Source organism: Chrysochloris asiatica, unplaced genomic scaffold, assembly GCF_000296735.1.
Source record: "Chrysochloris asiatica unplaced genomic scaffold, ChrAsi1.0 scaffold00008, whole genome shotgun sequence".
Classification (NCBI taxonomy): domain Eukaryota; kingdom Metazoa; phylum Chordata; class Mammalia; order Afrosoricida; family Chrysochloridae; genus Chrysochloris; species Chrysochloris asiatica.
In genome coordinates this window covers 7,700,230-7,717,143 of record NW_006408526.1, presented here as the reverse complement: position 1 = coordinate 7,717,143, position 16,914 = coordinate 7,700,230, and the positions used below count along the sequence as shown (strand labels likewise).

At 37.9% G+C, this 16,914-nt stretch overlaps 1 protein-coding gene across 1 annotated transcript in view; it reads right to left on the bottom strand.

Moving 5' to 3' along the window:
• The window catches only part of CNTN5 (contactin 5), a 704,421-nt gene that overhangs the window by 26,811 nt on the left and 660,696 nt on the right, over window positions 1–16,914 (bottom strand). The window contains exons 20-21 of the mRNA XM_006833948.1: window positions 7,838–8,024; window positions 7,280–7,392 (exon numbers count right to left, since the gene is read on the bottom strand). Coding sequence (XP_006834011.1) covers window positions 7,280–7,392; window positions 7,838–8,024 — 300 coding nt within the window. The remainder of the gene's footprint in view (window positions 1–7,279; window positions 7,393–7,837; window positions 8,025–16,914) is intronic.

The following is a 16,914-nucleotide window of genomic DNA, read 5'->3' as shown; positions in this document are numbered from 1 at the left end:
GGGTCTTCCTCTTTTTCTCTGACCCTCCACCTTACCAAACATGATATCCTTCTCCAGTGACTGGTCCCTCCTGACAATATGTCCGAAGTACGAGAGACGAAGTTTGGCCATCTTGGCCTTCAAGGATGATTCTAGCTGCACTTCTTCCAACACAGATCTGTTGGTTCAAGTTTAGTAGTATCCCAGTAATCAGATAATTAATGATTGAAACTATGTTTGCTCTGGGGCAGTTTGTGGTTGGGCCTGAGAGCAGTGGGTTTCTTTATTGTTTATTTTACATTGTACTGTATGGGGTTGTCACAGCTTGAACATGGGTTGGTGCTGTGGCAAGTAGGGACCATTGTCCACGTTTGCCTAAGTTCCACAGTACTGGTCCCAGATGAAGTCGGGCACTGGCTAGTGCAGGTGTAAGAACAGCACAGAGCTGGACCCATTTCATCCAAGCTAGGGACTTGTGACCACTCTGTGCCTGTAGCTCTCACACCTGCCCCATAATGTTTGTGCAGGTGGAAGATTCAAATGACCCCAGTGTAATAACTGGTTGATTGGTCAGTGGAAGCAGAGTATCTGCGAGTACAGTGTACCAAACTAGCTTACCCGCCAGAGTGATCTCTCTGGCGGGAGTTGCAGAAACCTGTGCACTTCATGCACTATGGCTGTCTATCTTCTGGAGGGCTGTTTATGGGGCATGACAACTGAATTTTTCCTGTTTTGGAGAAAACGGCTTGCAGAGAAGAAAGGAGTCAAGCAACAGGCACCAAAAAGATGACTTAACATTAAATCTATTGGACAGAAAAAAATCAAATTGTAAGAAAAGATTAACACATTTATGAAAAGATTACTGAGGGGTGCATGGTATGAAAACTGTATAAAGCATTCATTCTTTGTGTAAAAATGTGGTACTTAAAATATAACAGAATTATTTTTTTAGACTCACAAGTATTTCTGAGAAGAATGAAGCTTTTACCACCTGAACATCTCTGCAGTAGTAAATACGTGCAAATATTCTTCATTAAAAAGGTTGAGGAATCTAAAGTCCCAGAGGCAGTGTGTAGATGAGGATGTCAACAAGATGGCAAGTTGGGAAAGTGGGAGTTACTTAACAATGAGAAGCCAGTGGCAGCAGTGTGGCTGGTAGACTTCTGAAAACAGGACTGTTTTATGGGCAATTTTCAGATGTTTCCTTTTGTGATGTTCTATTTAATCTTTCTCTGTACATATCTCTCACTCCCATCAAAGGTTTCCATAATATCTCAATATATGTGCGCCATCTCTGTTTTAGTTTTTAAGACGTTCTTATGAAAAATTTCAAAGATAACTATATGTCGAGATGATAATATAGTAAATCTCATGTACCCACAATCCCACAAGTGTGTAAACCTTTTATTTTATTCTGTTGTGTAATTAATGATTGACACTGTGTTTGCTCTGGGATAGTTTGTGGTTGGGCCTGAAAGTACTGGGTCACCATGAGTTCAGGGCCAACTTGACAGCAGCTAGCATTGCTACAATCATCACCACAACACCCAATTTAATCCAATATCAATTCAATATTGGAGGCTTTTTCATTTTGGGGAATCATAGGAAGAGGCTGAGTTTAATATCTGGAGTGCCTATAAGATGAAAGAACAGCTACAGGATACATAAGTGATCAGAATAGCCATAGAATAAAGCTTTCTGGGAAGTTGGAGAAATATAGTGGAGGGCTTAATAAATTCTTCAGGAATGTAGAACACAATATCAAGGCCTATATATATCTAGCTGAAGAATTTGGAAGCCCCTATGGAGTCCTGGTGTGATGCTGTGGGCTAATGCATCAGACTGCAAAGCCATTTGAACTGCAATGTTGGTGGTTCAAGCTCACCAGCTGCTCCTTGGAAACCCTATACATGGTTGCTATGGGTCAGAATCGACTCGATGGCACTTAACAACAACAACAACAATCTAATTTACATAGATAAACAACAAACTTCATCTATAGAGATGGATTATACAATAACTAACAAACTTTGAGTGTGATTTCAACTTTCCCTCGCTCTGCAAATCTCAGAAAGTAGAGGTGAAGAAGGAGCAGGGGTGGATTACCGAGTAAGTAAGCTTTGCTTGTGCTTACTTACTTGCTTGTGTTTACTCAATCTGTAGTCATGGTGTGGTGCAATAAAATAAGAACTGGACTGTGAATTGCAACTTTGCTGTTCCAACCCACTAGTCGCTCCATGGAAACTATACAGGATTGCTATAAGTTTACATTACAACAATTAACAACAAAAATTTATTAATCTGTAACGAAAAATTTTATACAAGTTAAGTACACGTGAAACTGTTCAATACAGATTAGTAAGTAAGTACAAATAAATTTGTGCTTAACTTTTCTTATTGGGTAATCCATCTCTAGGGGGAGATTTACTGTGAAGTGGCTGTTGAATTTGCTACTATTAGGTACTGGCTAGTTGATTTTGACTCATGATGATCTCATGTGATAGAGTAGAATTGTCCATTGGTTTTCTAAACTGTAATCTTTTGGGATGTAGGTCTTTCACAGTGGAGCTGCTGGGTTGGTTCCTACTGCCAACCTTTCAGTTAATAGCCAATCTTGGAAAGACTATAGCCTAGATGTAGAAAACAAGACTGGCCCGTCTCAATGTAAAGAAAACAAAATCCTCACCACTGGACCAATAAACAACATTCTGATCAGTGGAGAAAAGATTGAAGTTGTCAAGGACTTCATTCTTCTTGGATCAACTATTAACTTTCACAGAAGCAGCAGTCAAGAGACCAAATGACGTATTGCATTAGGCAAATCTGCTGCACAAGACCTTTTTAAAGTGTTGAAGAACAAAGATGTCATCTTGAGGACTAAGGTGCACCTGACCCAAGCCATGGTATTTTCAATAACCTCAGATGCATGTGAAAGCTGGACAGTGAATAAGGAAGACCATAGAAGAATTGGTGCTTTTGAGTTATGGTGTTGGAGGAGAATATTGAAAGAGCCATGGGCTACCAAAAGAACCAACAGATTTGTGTTAGAAGAAGTGCAGCCAGTGTACTCCTTAGAGGCCAAGATGGCCAAACTTCATCTCCCATACTTCGGACATATTGTCAGGAGGGATCAGTTGCTGGAGAAGGATATCATGTTTGGTAAGGTGGAGGGTCAGAGAAAAAGAGGAAGACCCCCAGTGAGATGGATTGGCCAAGCGGCAGCATCAATGGACTCAAGCGTGTCAATAATAGTGAGGTTGGCCCAGGATCGGGTAGTGTTTCGTTCTGTTGTGCATCGGGTCGGTACTGACTCAATGGCACCCAACAATAGCAACAACTTCTTGAGAATGAGTTACATCCTATATATAGTATCTTAACTCCAAAAATGAAGAATTTAATAAATTGTAGATGATAAATAAATTAATCTTTCTTCTGTATTTATTACTTTTCAGTCATTTTCACAGTCTGGAAAACTTCTAGCCGAGTACTTTTCTGAATCTATCAACCTTACCAGTTGCTGTGGAGTTGATTCCAATTCTCGGTGACTTTATGTGTGTCAGAGAAGAGTTTGTGCTTCACAGTTTTCCAGACGTAGATTGTCAGATTCTTTTTTCAAAGGCATTCTGGGCAAATTCAAACCTCCAGCCTTTTGGTTATCACCTGAATGTGTTCGTCTTTTAAACTACTCAGGGACTCCTGATCAGTCTTAGACTGGAGTTAATGCAATAGATATAATACCCAATCTTGGCATTTTACATCTCAGATCTCAAGGTTTTGAATCTACACACCATGCACATTTCCAGTTAATCCTCCTGCTTGTATGAGTAAAGTAGCTTGGTAGAGGCAAAGAGTGACAATAAAATTTTCTTTCTTTTGATAGTCTAGTTAACTGTGGAAGCTCTTTTACCCTGGTCATCAGGAAATCCTTCATCTCAAAATTTCCACGAACCCCAGGGGCTACCTTGCTGTAAACAGATCAGACCTGCTTTACACTACATTGTAGACAGATAAATGATCAGTGTGCTGACATGTCTCTACTTTTGTGACTGCCGTATACTGTGTGTTCAGGAAAGATGACCCACTATTACACTGATGCCACGGTGGAGATGGGAGTACTTTTTGGCTGTTGTTAAGTGCTGTCAAACTGGCTCCTGTTCATAGTAACTCTGTATCGGGTTTTCAAGGAGCAACTGGTGGATTTGAACCACTGGCTTATTGCTTTTAGCAGTCCAGTGCTTTTCTTAAAGCACCATACCAGGGGTGTTGTTGTTGTTGTTAAGTGCCATAAAGTCATTTCTGACCCATACTGACTCTGTATAGGGTTTATGAGGGTTTTAAATCTTTTATGGAAGCAGAGATCCTAATCTTTCCCCTGTAGAGCAGATGGTGGGCTCAAACAGTCAACCTTGAGGTTAGCAGTCCAGTGCTTATTGAAGGAACAATTGCAGGAATCCAAAAAATGGTCTTCCTGCTAGCATCCTGCCCAGCCCTGGTCCTCTATACTTGCGTGAACTTCCTTTTACATAGTACAGCTTTTTAACCATTGAAGCCAATACAGATTCTTGCCAAGTCTGCAGTAGTTCTTCTCAAAGTTCAACTGTATTCACAAAAGGGAATTACATGTTCATGTTCTTGGAGCTACATCTCTGTTTGTTTATTGTCAGATTCGAAGCCATTGTTTCCAAACACATTTCTGACCTAGTGTGCATGTCTCAGGAGTAGCTTCTTCTTTAGCAACCTGCCCTGTGAAAAGTAGACTTTCCTGGGAGAATTCAGGTCCTGTGTGAATTCAGGTCCAAGGCATCAGTCTATAGTTCCCTTTACTTTGCAGGGTCTTTTGAGCCTGTTTTTTGGCCAGTAGGTCTCCTTTTGGGAGTCATCCCATCCATCAGAGGGCCCAATAATGTTTAATTACAAAGAGAAGATTTTGATGTCTTCTTTCTTTTGTTTTTAGTAGATTCCTTTTTTTCCCTTTTAATGGATATAAGGAGATGCAGCAATTCAAGTCAATAAAAAGAAAAATCCTCAGGTAATGTATGCCTATTTGTCATAAATGGATACAATTAAGATGGCCCACCCTAGTGATTCTTCCCTCTACAAGAAAGTGTGCATGACATGGGGGTGTCCATGATCCACATTAATTACAGTATATGAGAAATGCTGCAGTTTGTGTATTAAAATATTCTTGCTAGAAATTACTTAAAACATATATTTCATTTATAAATTATTCAATCTTTAGCTTCAGAATTATAGTACTTTAGATACAAAGTGCTGTGTTATTACCTTGGATCATTGAAAATCCACCTATAGGGGTGCATTTTTGTTTAAATATTACTGAAGTATTTTAAAATCCTGTTATAAATAATTGTGTTGTTGTTGTTAAGTGTGGTTCAGTCATTTCCAACTCATGGAAACCCTGTATAGCATTTCCAAGCAGCAGTTGGTGAGTTTGAACTATTGTCCTTGCAGTTCAAACTGACATTATACTCCAGTGCTTATCCTACAATGCTATACTAGGACTCCATGTTATAAATAATATCCAACTAATAATTTTTGAATGGATTTAAGGCAGTAAATAGAATCAGACATTACAGAGAAAGAATTTGAAATTCAGCCAATTCAATATAAAGACCTTGTTATTATTAGGTGCTGTCAAATCGGTATGGATTAATAGTGGCCCTATGAACAACAAAACAAAGCACTGAATGATCCTGAGCTAACCTCACAATGGTTGCTACGCTTAAGCCCATTGCTGCTGCCACTGTGCCAGTCCATCTCGTTGGGAGTATTCCCCTTTTTTGCTGACCCTCCACTTAACCAAGCATGTTTTGGCTGTACTTCTTCCAACACAGATATGTTTGTTCTTTTGGCAGTTCATATCTCAAATGCATCAATTTTTCTATGGCCTTCTTCATTCATTGTCCAACTTTCACATGCATATGAGGTTACTGAAAATACCATGGCTTGGATCAGGAGCACCTTAGTCCTCAAACTGACATCTTTGCTCTTCAATGCTTTAAAAAGGTCTTGTGTAACAGATTTGCTTAATGCACTATATCATTTGATTTCTTGACTGCTACTTCCAGAAGTGTTGATGGTTGATCCTAGTAAAATGAAGTCTTTAACAACTTGCAACTTTTCTCCATTTATCATGATGTTATTTATAGTTCTAGTGGTGGTGATTTTTGTATTCTTTACATTGAGGTGCTACTCATACAGAGGCTGTGGTGTTTTATCTTCATCACTAAGTATTTTGAGTACTCTTCTCTTTCAGCAAGCAAGGTTGTAATATTTGCATATTGCAGGTTGTTAATGAGTCTTCCTCCCAACCTGATGCCACATTTTTTTTTTCATATAATACAGCTTCTGAAATTATTTGCTGCATACAGATTGAATAAGTATGGAGAAAGAACACAACCCTGGAACACACCTTTCCTAGTATAAAACCATTCAGTGTTTCCTTGTTCTATTCGAACAACTGCCTCTTGGTCTATGTAGAGGTTCCTCAGGAGCACAATTAAGTGTTCTGAAATATTCAAAGACCATGAATACTTGAAAATCAGAAAAAAAAATTGTTTTTCAAAAACCAGTTGTAAAAATATTCTCAGATTTCTTGTTGGAGGATAGCAGGATGACTGAATGTGAGATATTCAGTTTGATGTTTTTTCTCTCCATGGACTCTGTTTGTTACTTAATATGCTTGTTCTATACTTGACTACTAACTGAAAGGGTTTCCATTTGAATCCACTCAGAGGTCCTTTGGAAGGATGGCTTAGTGATCTACCTTTGAAAGATCACAGCTACTGAAACCCTATGGAGGACAGTTCTACTCAGAATCTATGCAACAGAAACTTTTTAATTTAATTTTTTTTTTAAAAATGCTTATCCCAGTATTTTTCTTTGGCAACTTTGCTAGTAGAAAACCTTTCTTCTTAAACTATGTTGTCCACTCTGCCATCTGCCAGTAGAGTCTACCTGCTGGAAGAGAACGTCAAGATTGTCTGTTTAAGTTCTGTCGGTCCTGACGCCATGCTCACAGACTTATCTTCATATGATTCTCAGACTGATGTTACTTTTCTGATCTATGTATTCTGTTGTTGAAACTAATTTTGATTGCTTTTGCATTTCTACCTGTAGAAAGTCTCTGTTTCCAAGATATAGATAGAAAATGATTACAAGGGAAAAAAAAAATCAAAAGGAAGGTCTGTTAATGGATTTTATTATGCCTTATTAATTATACAACCTCCCAGTAACAATTTTCTTGATGAGTGTCTATGCAAGAGAGTGAAGAAGCACTAACCTTGTAACCCATGACTTCAGATTCATTGGCTAATGGTCTGACAGGTTCCCAGCCCAGAGAAACCTGAGAGCCTTGTTGCTCCCATCTGAGGTTGCTCGGTGCTTGACTAGGGGCTGAAATATAAGAAATGAAAGTGAACTGACAACAACTTATAAATACATTTGTTCATTTTCATTCTTGAGAATATTTCCATTTTCCTCTTGTGTTCAGTAGTTGGTTGGCACCATCGGCTTCCTTCCAGCTGGAGTCAGATAAGGAGGGTTTTTGCTCCAGGAGTGTCATTTTAATAGCTACTCTACTGAGCTTTTAAACCTGAATCCTTTTATCTTCCTTCTGTGTCACACTCACTTAGCCTTGTTTCACAGGAAGATAACCTTTATCTATTGTGAATGCAAAATTTTCTGAGCTACTTTTGGAATCATATCTAAGCATTGAAGCAAGACTGCGAATCAAAACTTCCCTTCAACTCTGCTTATTATGTGCCTCACGTGGCTTTCAGACATGTTAAGAGATGTTTCCCTTTTAGTTTGAAACAAACAAAAAACCCAGGTCACTTACGGGATTTCTTGGTGGTTGCACTCACTTCACTGCTAGGTGGCCCATATCCAGCTCCATTATAAGCTCTCACTGTGAAGTGATACAACGTATTTCCTTCTAATCCTGTCAGGATGATGGATGATTCATTTCCCTTGGTTTTGACTGTTTCTGCTGCTTCTTCTTGTTCCATGTCTTTCCAATAACCAACCTGTCAACAAATTACCACATGACAAATTAATTTAAAACTTCCCCCTGTGCTTACTTCAACTTTTTTGAGAGGATGGGAGAGTGAATGTTGAACACCAAGCTTCTCTCAGGAAGAAGTCACTCCTATAACATTTAATTAATAGACCCTACCACCCATTGCCATCCAGTAGATTCCTACCCTTAGCGACTCTATAATAGACAGATTAAAACTGCCCCACAGGGTTTCCAAGACCATGGCCTTTATGGAAGCAGGCTGACATAATTTTTGCCCATGAAGTAGCTGGTGGGTTTGTACCACTAACCTTTTGTTTAGCAGCCAATCAACTATTGTGCCACCAAGGCTTCTAACAGAGCCAGTTACCAGAAAGTTCCATCACCCATGTAATTGATTCCAATTTATAGTGGCCTTATAAGACAGACTACAACTGCCCCATGGGGTTTCCCGGGCTGCCCATCTTTACGTAAACTGACTGTCACAGTGTGAGATTACCCAGTAGGCCAGGTAAACATGAATTTATTTGTGATTATTTTCTAATCCGTAGTGAACAATTTCACATTTTTTTCATTACATCAAAGATTCTGCTTCTAGATATGGCTGGCATTTGTCTCTATCACAATCCCACAGGTCCTGCCTACAGAATCAAAGTCTCTTTTCAAATGTACAATCCCTGAAAGATTTAATTGTGTTTATTTACTAATCTATAGTGAACAATTTCACATGGGTTTCACCAGATCTGAAATTTATACTTACTAATCTGTAGTGAAACCCACATGAAACTGTTCAATATAGATTAGTAAGTAGGCATAGAAAAGCTCATGATTACCTTGCTTACCCTGCTGCAATAACATCCCTCCCATGGAGCGGCTAGTGGGTTCCAATTGTTAACATTCTGTTTGCAGTGAGAGCTTAACCATTGTACCTCCAGGCCTCTGTTCACAGACCTTACTAATATGTCCCAAATCATAGTCCTTATCACTGCCTGATTTGCAGCTGTGTGAAATGCAGCACCAGAGCAAAGAAACAAAAAGTGTAGCTTGACGGTGTGAATTGTGGGGAAAGAGCTAAAAATGAATCCTGACATTAAGAATCATTCAAGGAAGCTCAAGAACTGCTCTTCTTCCATAGGTCATCAGTACCATTTACTGTTTGAAGCTATGCAGCTTTGAATGAATTATTTGAGAAAGAGAAATGAACAATATTTCTTCCTGGGCTTGATATTAAGGGCAAATCATACAATCTATATCAATTTAACCCTTTCAAGATTCAATTATTTTATGCTTTTAGTGTTTTTGTTGATACAAAGTTTTCAGTTAATGGTAAGACATGATGAAATCAAGGAAACAACTTGTTGAGGTAATTTGGATTTTGATTCAATTATGTAGGACACAAATGTCGCAAGTGCACTCTAGTGGTAGGGGTGAGGCCCATTTCTTCAGATTCATGCAGTTACACAGGTCCCCAACATGCAGTAATATTTCCTACAACTGGAATGGCAACTTCCCAATAAACATGAGAGGCTGAAAAGTTTGATGGGCCATATATGTCCCGCGATTCATGAAACAGCTAGTGAAGAAAAGGTGATCAAACACTTATGAAATCTTGGAATGTTTTCAGCATAGAGAATTAACATTGTTAGGATATGGGAGGGAAACAGAGTGGAATAAGTTTCTGTCAAAGCACAGGTTGTACCATGAAAGGTTATGAGCTCATGGTTGCTGGTCTCATGCCACACTAGATCTCTTGGTAAGATTCACTAACTGTCTCTATGTCGTAAAGATTTAACCACATTCTGACACTAGAAATTAACTGTTGTTGTCCCAACATCCTTGATGGGTTGGTTCCATCAAGACCCCCTGGTGGTGGTGGTGGTGTGCCGTTGAGTTGGTACAGACTCATGGCAGTCCAGTTTAGGGTTTCCAAGGCTGTAAATCTCTATGGGTACAACAACCGTCATCTTTCTCCCATGGAGCTGCTGGTTGATTTGAACTGCTGACTGTGTGGTTAGCAGCCCAATTTACAATCCACTACACTACTGATACCAAAATCTGTAGATGCTCAAGTCCCTTATATAAAATGGCATAATATTTGCATATAACTTAAGCACATACTTCTGCATATAAATCATCTTTAGGAATCCTGGTGTGATGCTGTGAGTTAATGCGTTGGACCGCAAGGCCAGTTTGCACTGAAAGGTTGGTGGTTCAAGCTCACCAGCTCCTCTCTGAAAACCCTTTAAAGGGTTGTTATGAGTCTGAACCAACTCTACAGCACATAACAACAATGACTACTTATAATAATTAATACTATGTCAATACTATATGTATGTAAATAGCCTTATACTTACTCTTAGCCTTTGAAGGATTGTTTTGACCACTTGATCATTTTTCTTCTCTGACCCCTGCTCCCCAGTCAAGTATTTTCAATCCACAATTGACTGAATACACATATGTGGACCCCAAGGACACAGAGAGCCAAATGTACATAAAAGAATGTTTTCTCTTTTCCTTCATTCTGTAGGTGGTAAAATTAGTGGATTACTGTGCCGTTTCATCTCCCCTCAATTGCTTTGTCTCCTCTAGTGGTTAGAACGCTAAACACCCCATTTTCCAGTCTCCTTAAGTTAAATTTGTTGCAACACAATGCGGGCAGTGAATAATCAGTTTGGAATGCAGAGACATTCTGGAGCATCTCTGGTACTGCCATTTCCAATCATAGGAAGCCATTGCAGGCTTCTCTTAGGAATGAACATTTGAATTGCCAACATATTAAGGACATCAAGTAGTCTATATGTTGGCTGAAAGGAAAGGAACCATAAATAGGTGAAGAAGAAAGCTATAAATTGCAACTGCTGGTTTTGTGAAATGAAGACTAGTAGTTAGCCATATTTTATCCCTTGTACTATTTTGTATTACATTGCTGTTGTTAGTTGCATCACACAAGCTCTAACTGATAAGAACCTTGTGTATGAGTATCCGATCCTAGACCATCATCATGAGCATTGGTATATTTTGAATCCATTGTTGTAACTCTTCTATCAATCCAGCTCATTGAGGATTTCCCTAGTATTCCTTGGCTCTCTATCAAACATGATGTCCTTTTCTAACTATTGGTTCTTCGTGATGATATATCCAACAATCTACTAGAAAGAGTCAAAAATTACCTGCACTCCAGTAATATTAAAATGCCTGTCCACAGCCATGGCTGATGACAACATTGAGTGTGAATGTGAAATGATTCTGTTGACTAGATGAGTGACAGTTGGTTATTTTGTAAATCATTTCCAAATCAGCCCTGGCTCTGCCTATAAAATAATCCATGGCAGATTTCGGTTTTGAAAAGTTTGTGCAAACTGGGTACTGAAACAACTCATGGAAGAGCATAAACAGAAACATTAGTACATCTACAAACAGAATTTGGACTGATATTCGAAGGAAGCCAAAAGTTTGTTTTAAAAAAATCATTATTGGTGATGAGACATTGATTTATCACTATGAAACTGAGAGTAGATGGCAGAGTATGGAATGGAACCATCCTCAATTGCCTACCAAATAGAAGTTCAAAAGTCGACCATCAGCTGGAAAATTTATGCTTATAGTTTTCTAGGATCCTCAAGGACTCGTACTGAAACACTATCAGGAAAAAGGGTCAACAAGCAACAGTGCTCAGTACAGTGAGATGCTCACTGAAGAGCTAAAACCTAAACTTTGGATTAACTGCAGGGCATTGCAAACTTGCATGACGATGCACATCCATACATCTCTGTTCACACTCTTGATCCTCTGCAAAAACTTCATTTTGAGGTGTTAAAGCATCTTCCCTATAAATCTGATTTTGCTCCATCGGACTTTCACTTGTTTGGTCTCCTGAAAACAGTCGTTTGAGGATGAAGATTCAACTGTGATGCAGAAGTGAAGACAGCGGTGCATTTGTGGCATGGCTCACAGCTTTGCCTAAAACATTTTTTTAATAAGGGAATATGAAATCTTGGTGACAGATAGGCAAAATGTATTGAAAATCAGTTGATTATATTGAAAATGATGTATTTTTATTTTCCTAAAGTTGATTAAAATAAATTCTACAGTCAGAGTGCAGATAATTTTCGACTCATCATCGTAGTTGAAGTTTCTCCATCCATGCTTCTAAGTAATGTATATATATATATTAAATAACTTAAACCACTTTGTTTCTTTAAATATTTTGTATAGATTGTGTTGTTGGTAATTAACTTTCTAGTTCACTAGAAAAGGGACAGACTTTCACCCTGAGACAGACTGACTGATGAACAAAACTTTCTTTGGCTCTCTTTTTGGGAGAGGATGAGCACATTTTCAGTTATAAAAGAGATACTTGCATTAGATCAGTATGAAATATCATTGCTAATTATTGCCTTTGGGGAACTGTTGCATGTGGAAAAGGGTGTGTTTGGATGTTGAGAAACTGATGGGATTTGGTAGATTAGTGCTCAATGTCCATTTCACACTCATTGTAGTATTATTTACTGTACTGAAGAGGACAGGATGCTAAAAAGTGTATTTTAAGGACTCCCTTTCAGTTAGGTTTCTGGGTATGTGTTAGGCACAGCTATCAGATGGCATATGCATAGATTTGATAGTAGAAGTGAGATGGAGGCTGAATTTTGTCATCTGCTTTATTGCTGACGAGCTTATTATGGGAGTCATTACTACCACTTCCACCCCATGACACCATTAATGTCTCATTGTCCAGGGAGTTAAAAAGTAAGGCATAAACATTCATTTTGCACGTGCAAATCATAGTAGGCGTGATGGTATTCTGGAACAACGGTAGAGACGTCCAGTTCACAGAGGCTTCCTGAAGACTATGACATTCCTGATCATGGTGACTTCCTACTGTGGAGAGGAGTTTGCTTCTGGAGTCTGTTGACTCTCTCAGTTATTTATAACCCATTTAATACTTGTAATAAAATCCTTCCTGCTTACACTAGGTAGAGGGATTTAGTTCTTTGTAACTGTACTCTACCAGATATACCTGCCTAGAACCCTAGTTTATTCATTTATTTTTAAAATAAAAACAGCAAGATGATCAAATTCTTATTTTAGCTTTCTCTCTTCTCTGAATAAGCCAGCAAACAACTGAGTGCATTTCAGAAATCTGTTTTGAGTTTAAATTTCTTATGAAGATCAAAGGGTTCTGGTATGATGATGTAGGATAAGCATTGGACTGCTAAATGCAAGGTCAGCAGTTTAAATCTACCAGCTGCTCCTTGGAAACCGTATACAGGGTTGCTATGAATTGGAACCAACTTAACTTATGGCACTTAACAACAGCAACATGAAGGTCAAAGACTTTAGCTTTCAGTGTGGATTGTACCTCAACATAAAGAAATACCATAATAAATGGAACAAAATTGTAGCTGTCAAGGATTTTATTTTACTTGAATCAATGCCCATGGAAGCTGCAGGCAAGAAATCAAATGACATAATGCATTGGGCAAATATGCTGCAAAAGATTTCTTTAATGTTTAAAAAGCAAAGATGTCACTTTGAAGACTAAGGTGTCTGTGACCCAAGCCATGGTATTTTCTATTGCCTCATAAGCATGAGAAAGCTGGATAATGAATAAAGGAAGACAGTAGAAGAAATAATGCCTTTGAATTCTGGTGCTGGTAGTGAATATTGAACGTACCATAGACTGCAGAAGAACAAACAACTCTATCCTGGATGAAGTACAGCCAGAATTCTCCTTATAAAAGAGGTTAGTGAGACTTTGTCTTTTGTACTTTGTACATAAAATCAGGAGGGACCAGTCCCTGGATAAGGACATCATGCTTGGTCAAGTGTAGGATCAATACAAAAGAGGAAGCTCTCCAAGGAGATGGATGGATACAGCGACACCAACAATGGGTTCAAGTGTACAGCACCAACTTGAAGACACTTAGCAACAACAAGATGAACTTTTTAAAACCCCTTGTACACTTCACTGGTTTTGTTCCACCAGGGAACGGAGACTCAGAAAGTGAGTTGGGTGGGGGTAAGAGGGAGAGGGATTATATTTGCATTGGCTGAAACCAAAGAAATCTAAAACAATCTACCTATTATTTGTCTTTGTAATGTGTAGGCTGAAAAAAGGAAAGAGTTACTCTTTCATAGTGAAATGAGATTGGAAATAAAGAATGTAGCTAGAGCTTAAAATTGGCTATTGCTATGTTAAAGAGCTAGGATTAATTTTTAAAAATCTGTCCTAAGAGCAATTGTAATGCCTTTCCCTTTAAGCAGAGGTGGGAGAGGGGATGTGCATGTGAGAGAATCTGATTTGTATTTTGCAAAGATACAGAAAATAAAAGTGATTTTTTTTTTTTTTACAAGTATATAAATCCTGTCTGCTAAAACCCCAACAGTGCACTTATAAATCAATTCTAAACTCCTTACCATGGCATATAAGGGTCCACTTGATAGGGTTTCTTTTTGCTTCTTCAAGCTCATTTTATTTTTCATCTCACTGTACTCACCACCATCCAGAAGCATGAAACTCAAATATTCTAATATTTCCAGTTTAGAACTTTTAAATGTGTATGCCCACTGTCTTGAAGTTCCTTTTACAAGTTTTAAAATTGCCATCTCTGTCTTAGTTACCTTTTTATTTTAGGTTTTAGCTTAACTAAAATGCCTTTTAGAGAACTAAAACAAACAAAAAAACCTATGCTTCCTTGAATCAATCTTTCAAATTTATCTGAGTTTTATTAATATCATTAAAATATAATGATCACTTTATGAAGCTACCCTTAGTTATCTGTTCTTTCGTTTCCTTTATTTTGGCACATAGAAGGCACCCAGCAATTTGTTTTAGAGTGAATGGTCACAATGTGGAAAGCAGACTGGAAAGTAATTAGAGTATATGAAGGAAGTGGTTTAGGAATCATGGCCAGAATTTAGGCTAAGGTCATGGTTATTGACATGATATGTAAGAATAGAGTCAAGAGATGAACAGACAATAAGTCAAACTCTTAGTGATGAATAGGAATATGGGGTGACAAAAAGAGAGTTGTTAAGAATAACTTTAATTAGTTTAATATTTGCTGGAACACTATGGGCAGTTTTCACTTAAAATGGAGGGCTTTTTGGTTGTTTCTGTTTTTTCAGATATGTCAACGTTATTTTGTTGTTGTGTTGTTATTGCTTTTGCCCCAATTATCCTTTCAGTTGTTTGAAGATTTTGTTTTATAAACTAAATGTCGTCTGTCCTTTTTGTTTATCAAGTTTCAGTCTCATCTTAAACTAAAGTCTCCTTATTCTCTGCATTCTGGAAGTATTTCTGAAGTTTGTACTCTGAAACATGGCTTTAAATATTTAGCAGTATCAAGCTTGCCTTTTACATTGTCCAATAAATATTTTATTGTAGGTATTTTGGCTTTGGTTTTATTGTATTGTCTTCACATCCTAGATTGCACTTTAAATATAGAAGAAATACTCTCTTTAGCTCTTTGAGACCTAGAATCATATGTTTATAATTTTTCTTCTGAGTCATTAAGAAAGTATCTTATAGGAGAAAGAACCCACAGGGAGTGTTTTCATCTTTCTTTGTTTTGCTGAAGCTTTTTCTTTTGTTCAATCACCTTTGGATCTTAGCTAACTAGCCATGAGCGGCATTCTAAACAGGACTTACACATTCTAAACAGGACTTACGGTCTTATTTGAATGAAGATATATTCTATGTCTCATAAACTAGTGACCTACACTGTGTTGCTGTTGTAATGTGCCATCGAGTCATTTTTGACACATAGAGACCCTATATAGAGTCTCTAAGGAGGTGAGTTTGAACTGCCAACCTTGTGGTTTAAACCAACCTTGCAGTTATGAGCATTAACCCAGAGCACCACACCAGGACTCCTTAAACAATGTAGTATAGTATTTTGGCAAATTATTTACATTTGACAAGCTACACAGAGAAATCCACCCAGCCTGGGCTGAGAGATAAAGCATCATGTGTATTGTTAAGTGCCATTGAGTCTTTCTGGACCCACAGCAACCCTCTAGGGGGTTTCCAAGGAGAGACTGGTGAGCTTGAACCACCAACCTTGCAGTTCAAATCGACTTTGAAGTCTAGTGCATTAACACACAGCGCCACACCAGGACTCTACTATGTGTATGGCTGCAGCTTATTGCACTGAAGAAAAAGAGAAGGGAGGAGTCTCGAGGCTAATCCATTACTTACTTGAACCTAGAAAATGGGATTCTGAGTCTGGGTCATTGCATAAAGACAAAAGGAAGGAAAGAGAAATAATACTAATAATTTTGTTTCATAACATTCATTATAATTATAATGAAGTTGGCATTTTTTTCCCTGATTGTTTAAGGAAAATTAAGGATATCTGGTTTTATATGCATTCATTCAATTCACTGTTTTTCCCTTAATTTTTTAAATTACACTCTATAATAACTCCTTAATTTTAGATAAATTTTAGACTACAATCTATGACTTTTTTTCCCTTGTTGTTGTTGTTATGTGCCGTGGAGTCGATTCCGACACATAGCGACCCTGTACAGGGTTTCTGAGACTGTAAATCTTTACGGGAGGAGAAAGCCTCATCTTTCTCATGCGGAACAGTTGGTAGTTTCGAACTACTGTGATGTCTAAATTATTATTATTATTATTTTAAGTTTTTATTGTGGATTGAGTGAAAGCTTACAGGCAGATCATCATTTTACATTCAACTAATCATACACCTTGTTTCATTACAATGATTATAATTCCCTCCATGTACCATCAATTAACAGTATTTCTCTCTATTCACTTTAGCTTTTTTTTTTTTTTAGTAAATGTTTTATTGTGAATTGTGTGATAGTCTACATCAGATAACATTAGTTTTACTTTCATTCTATCATCTATCATTTCATTGCCATAGTTACCATCC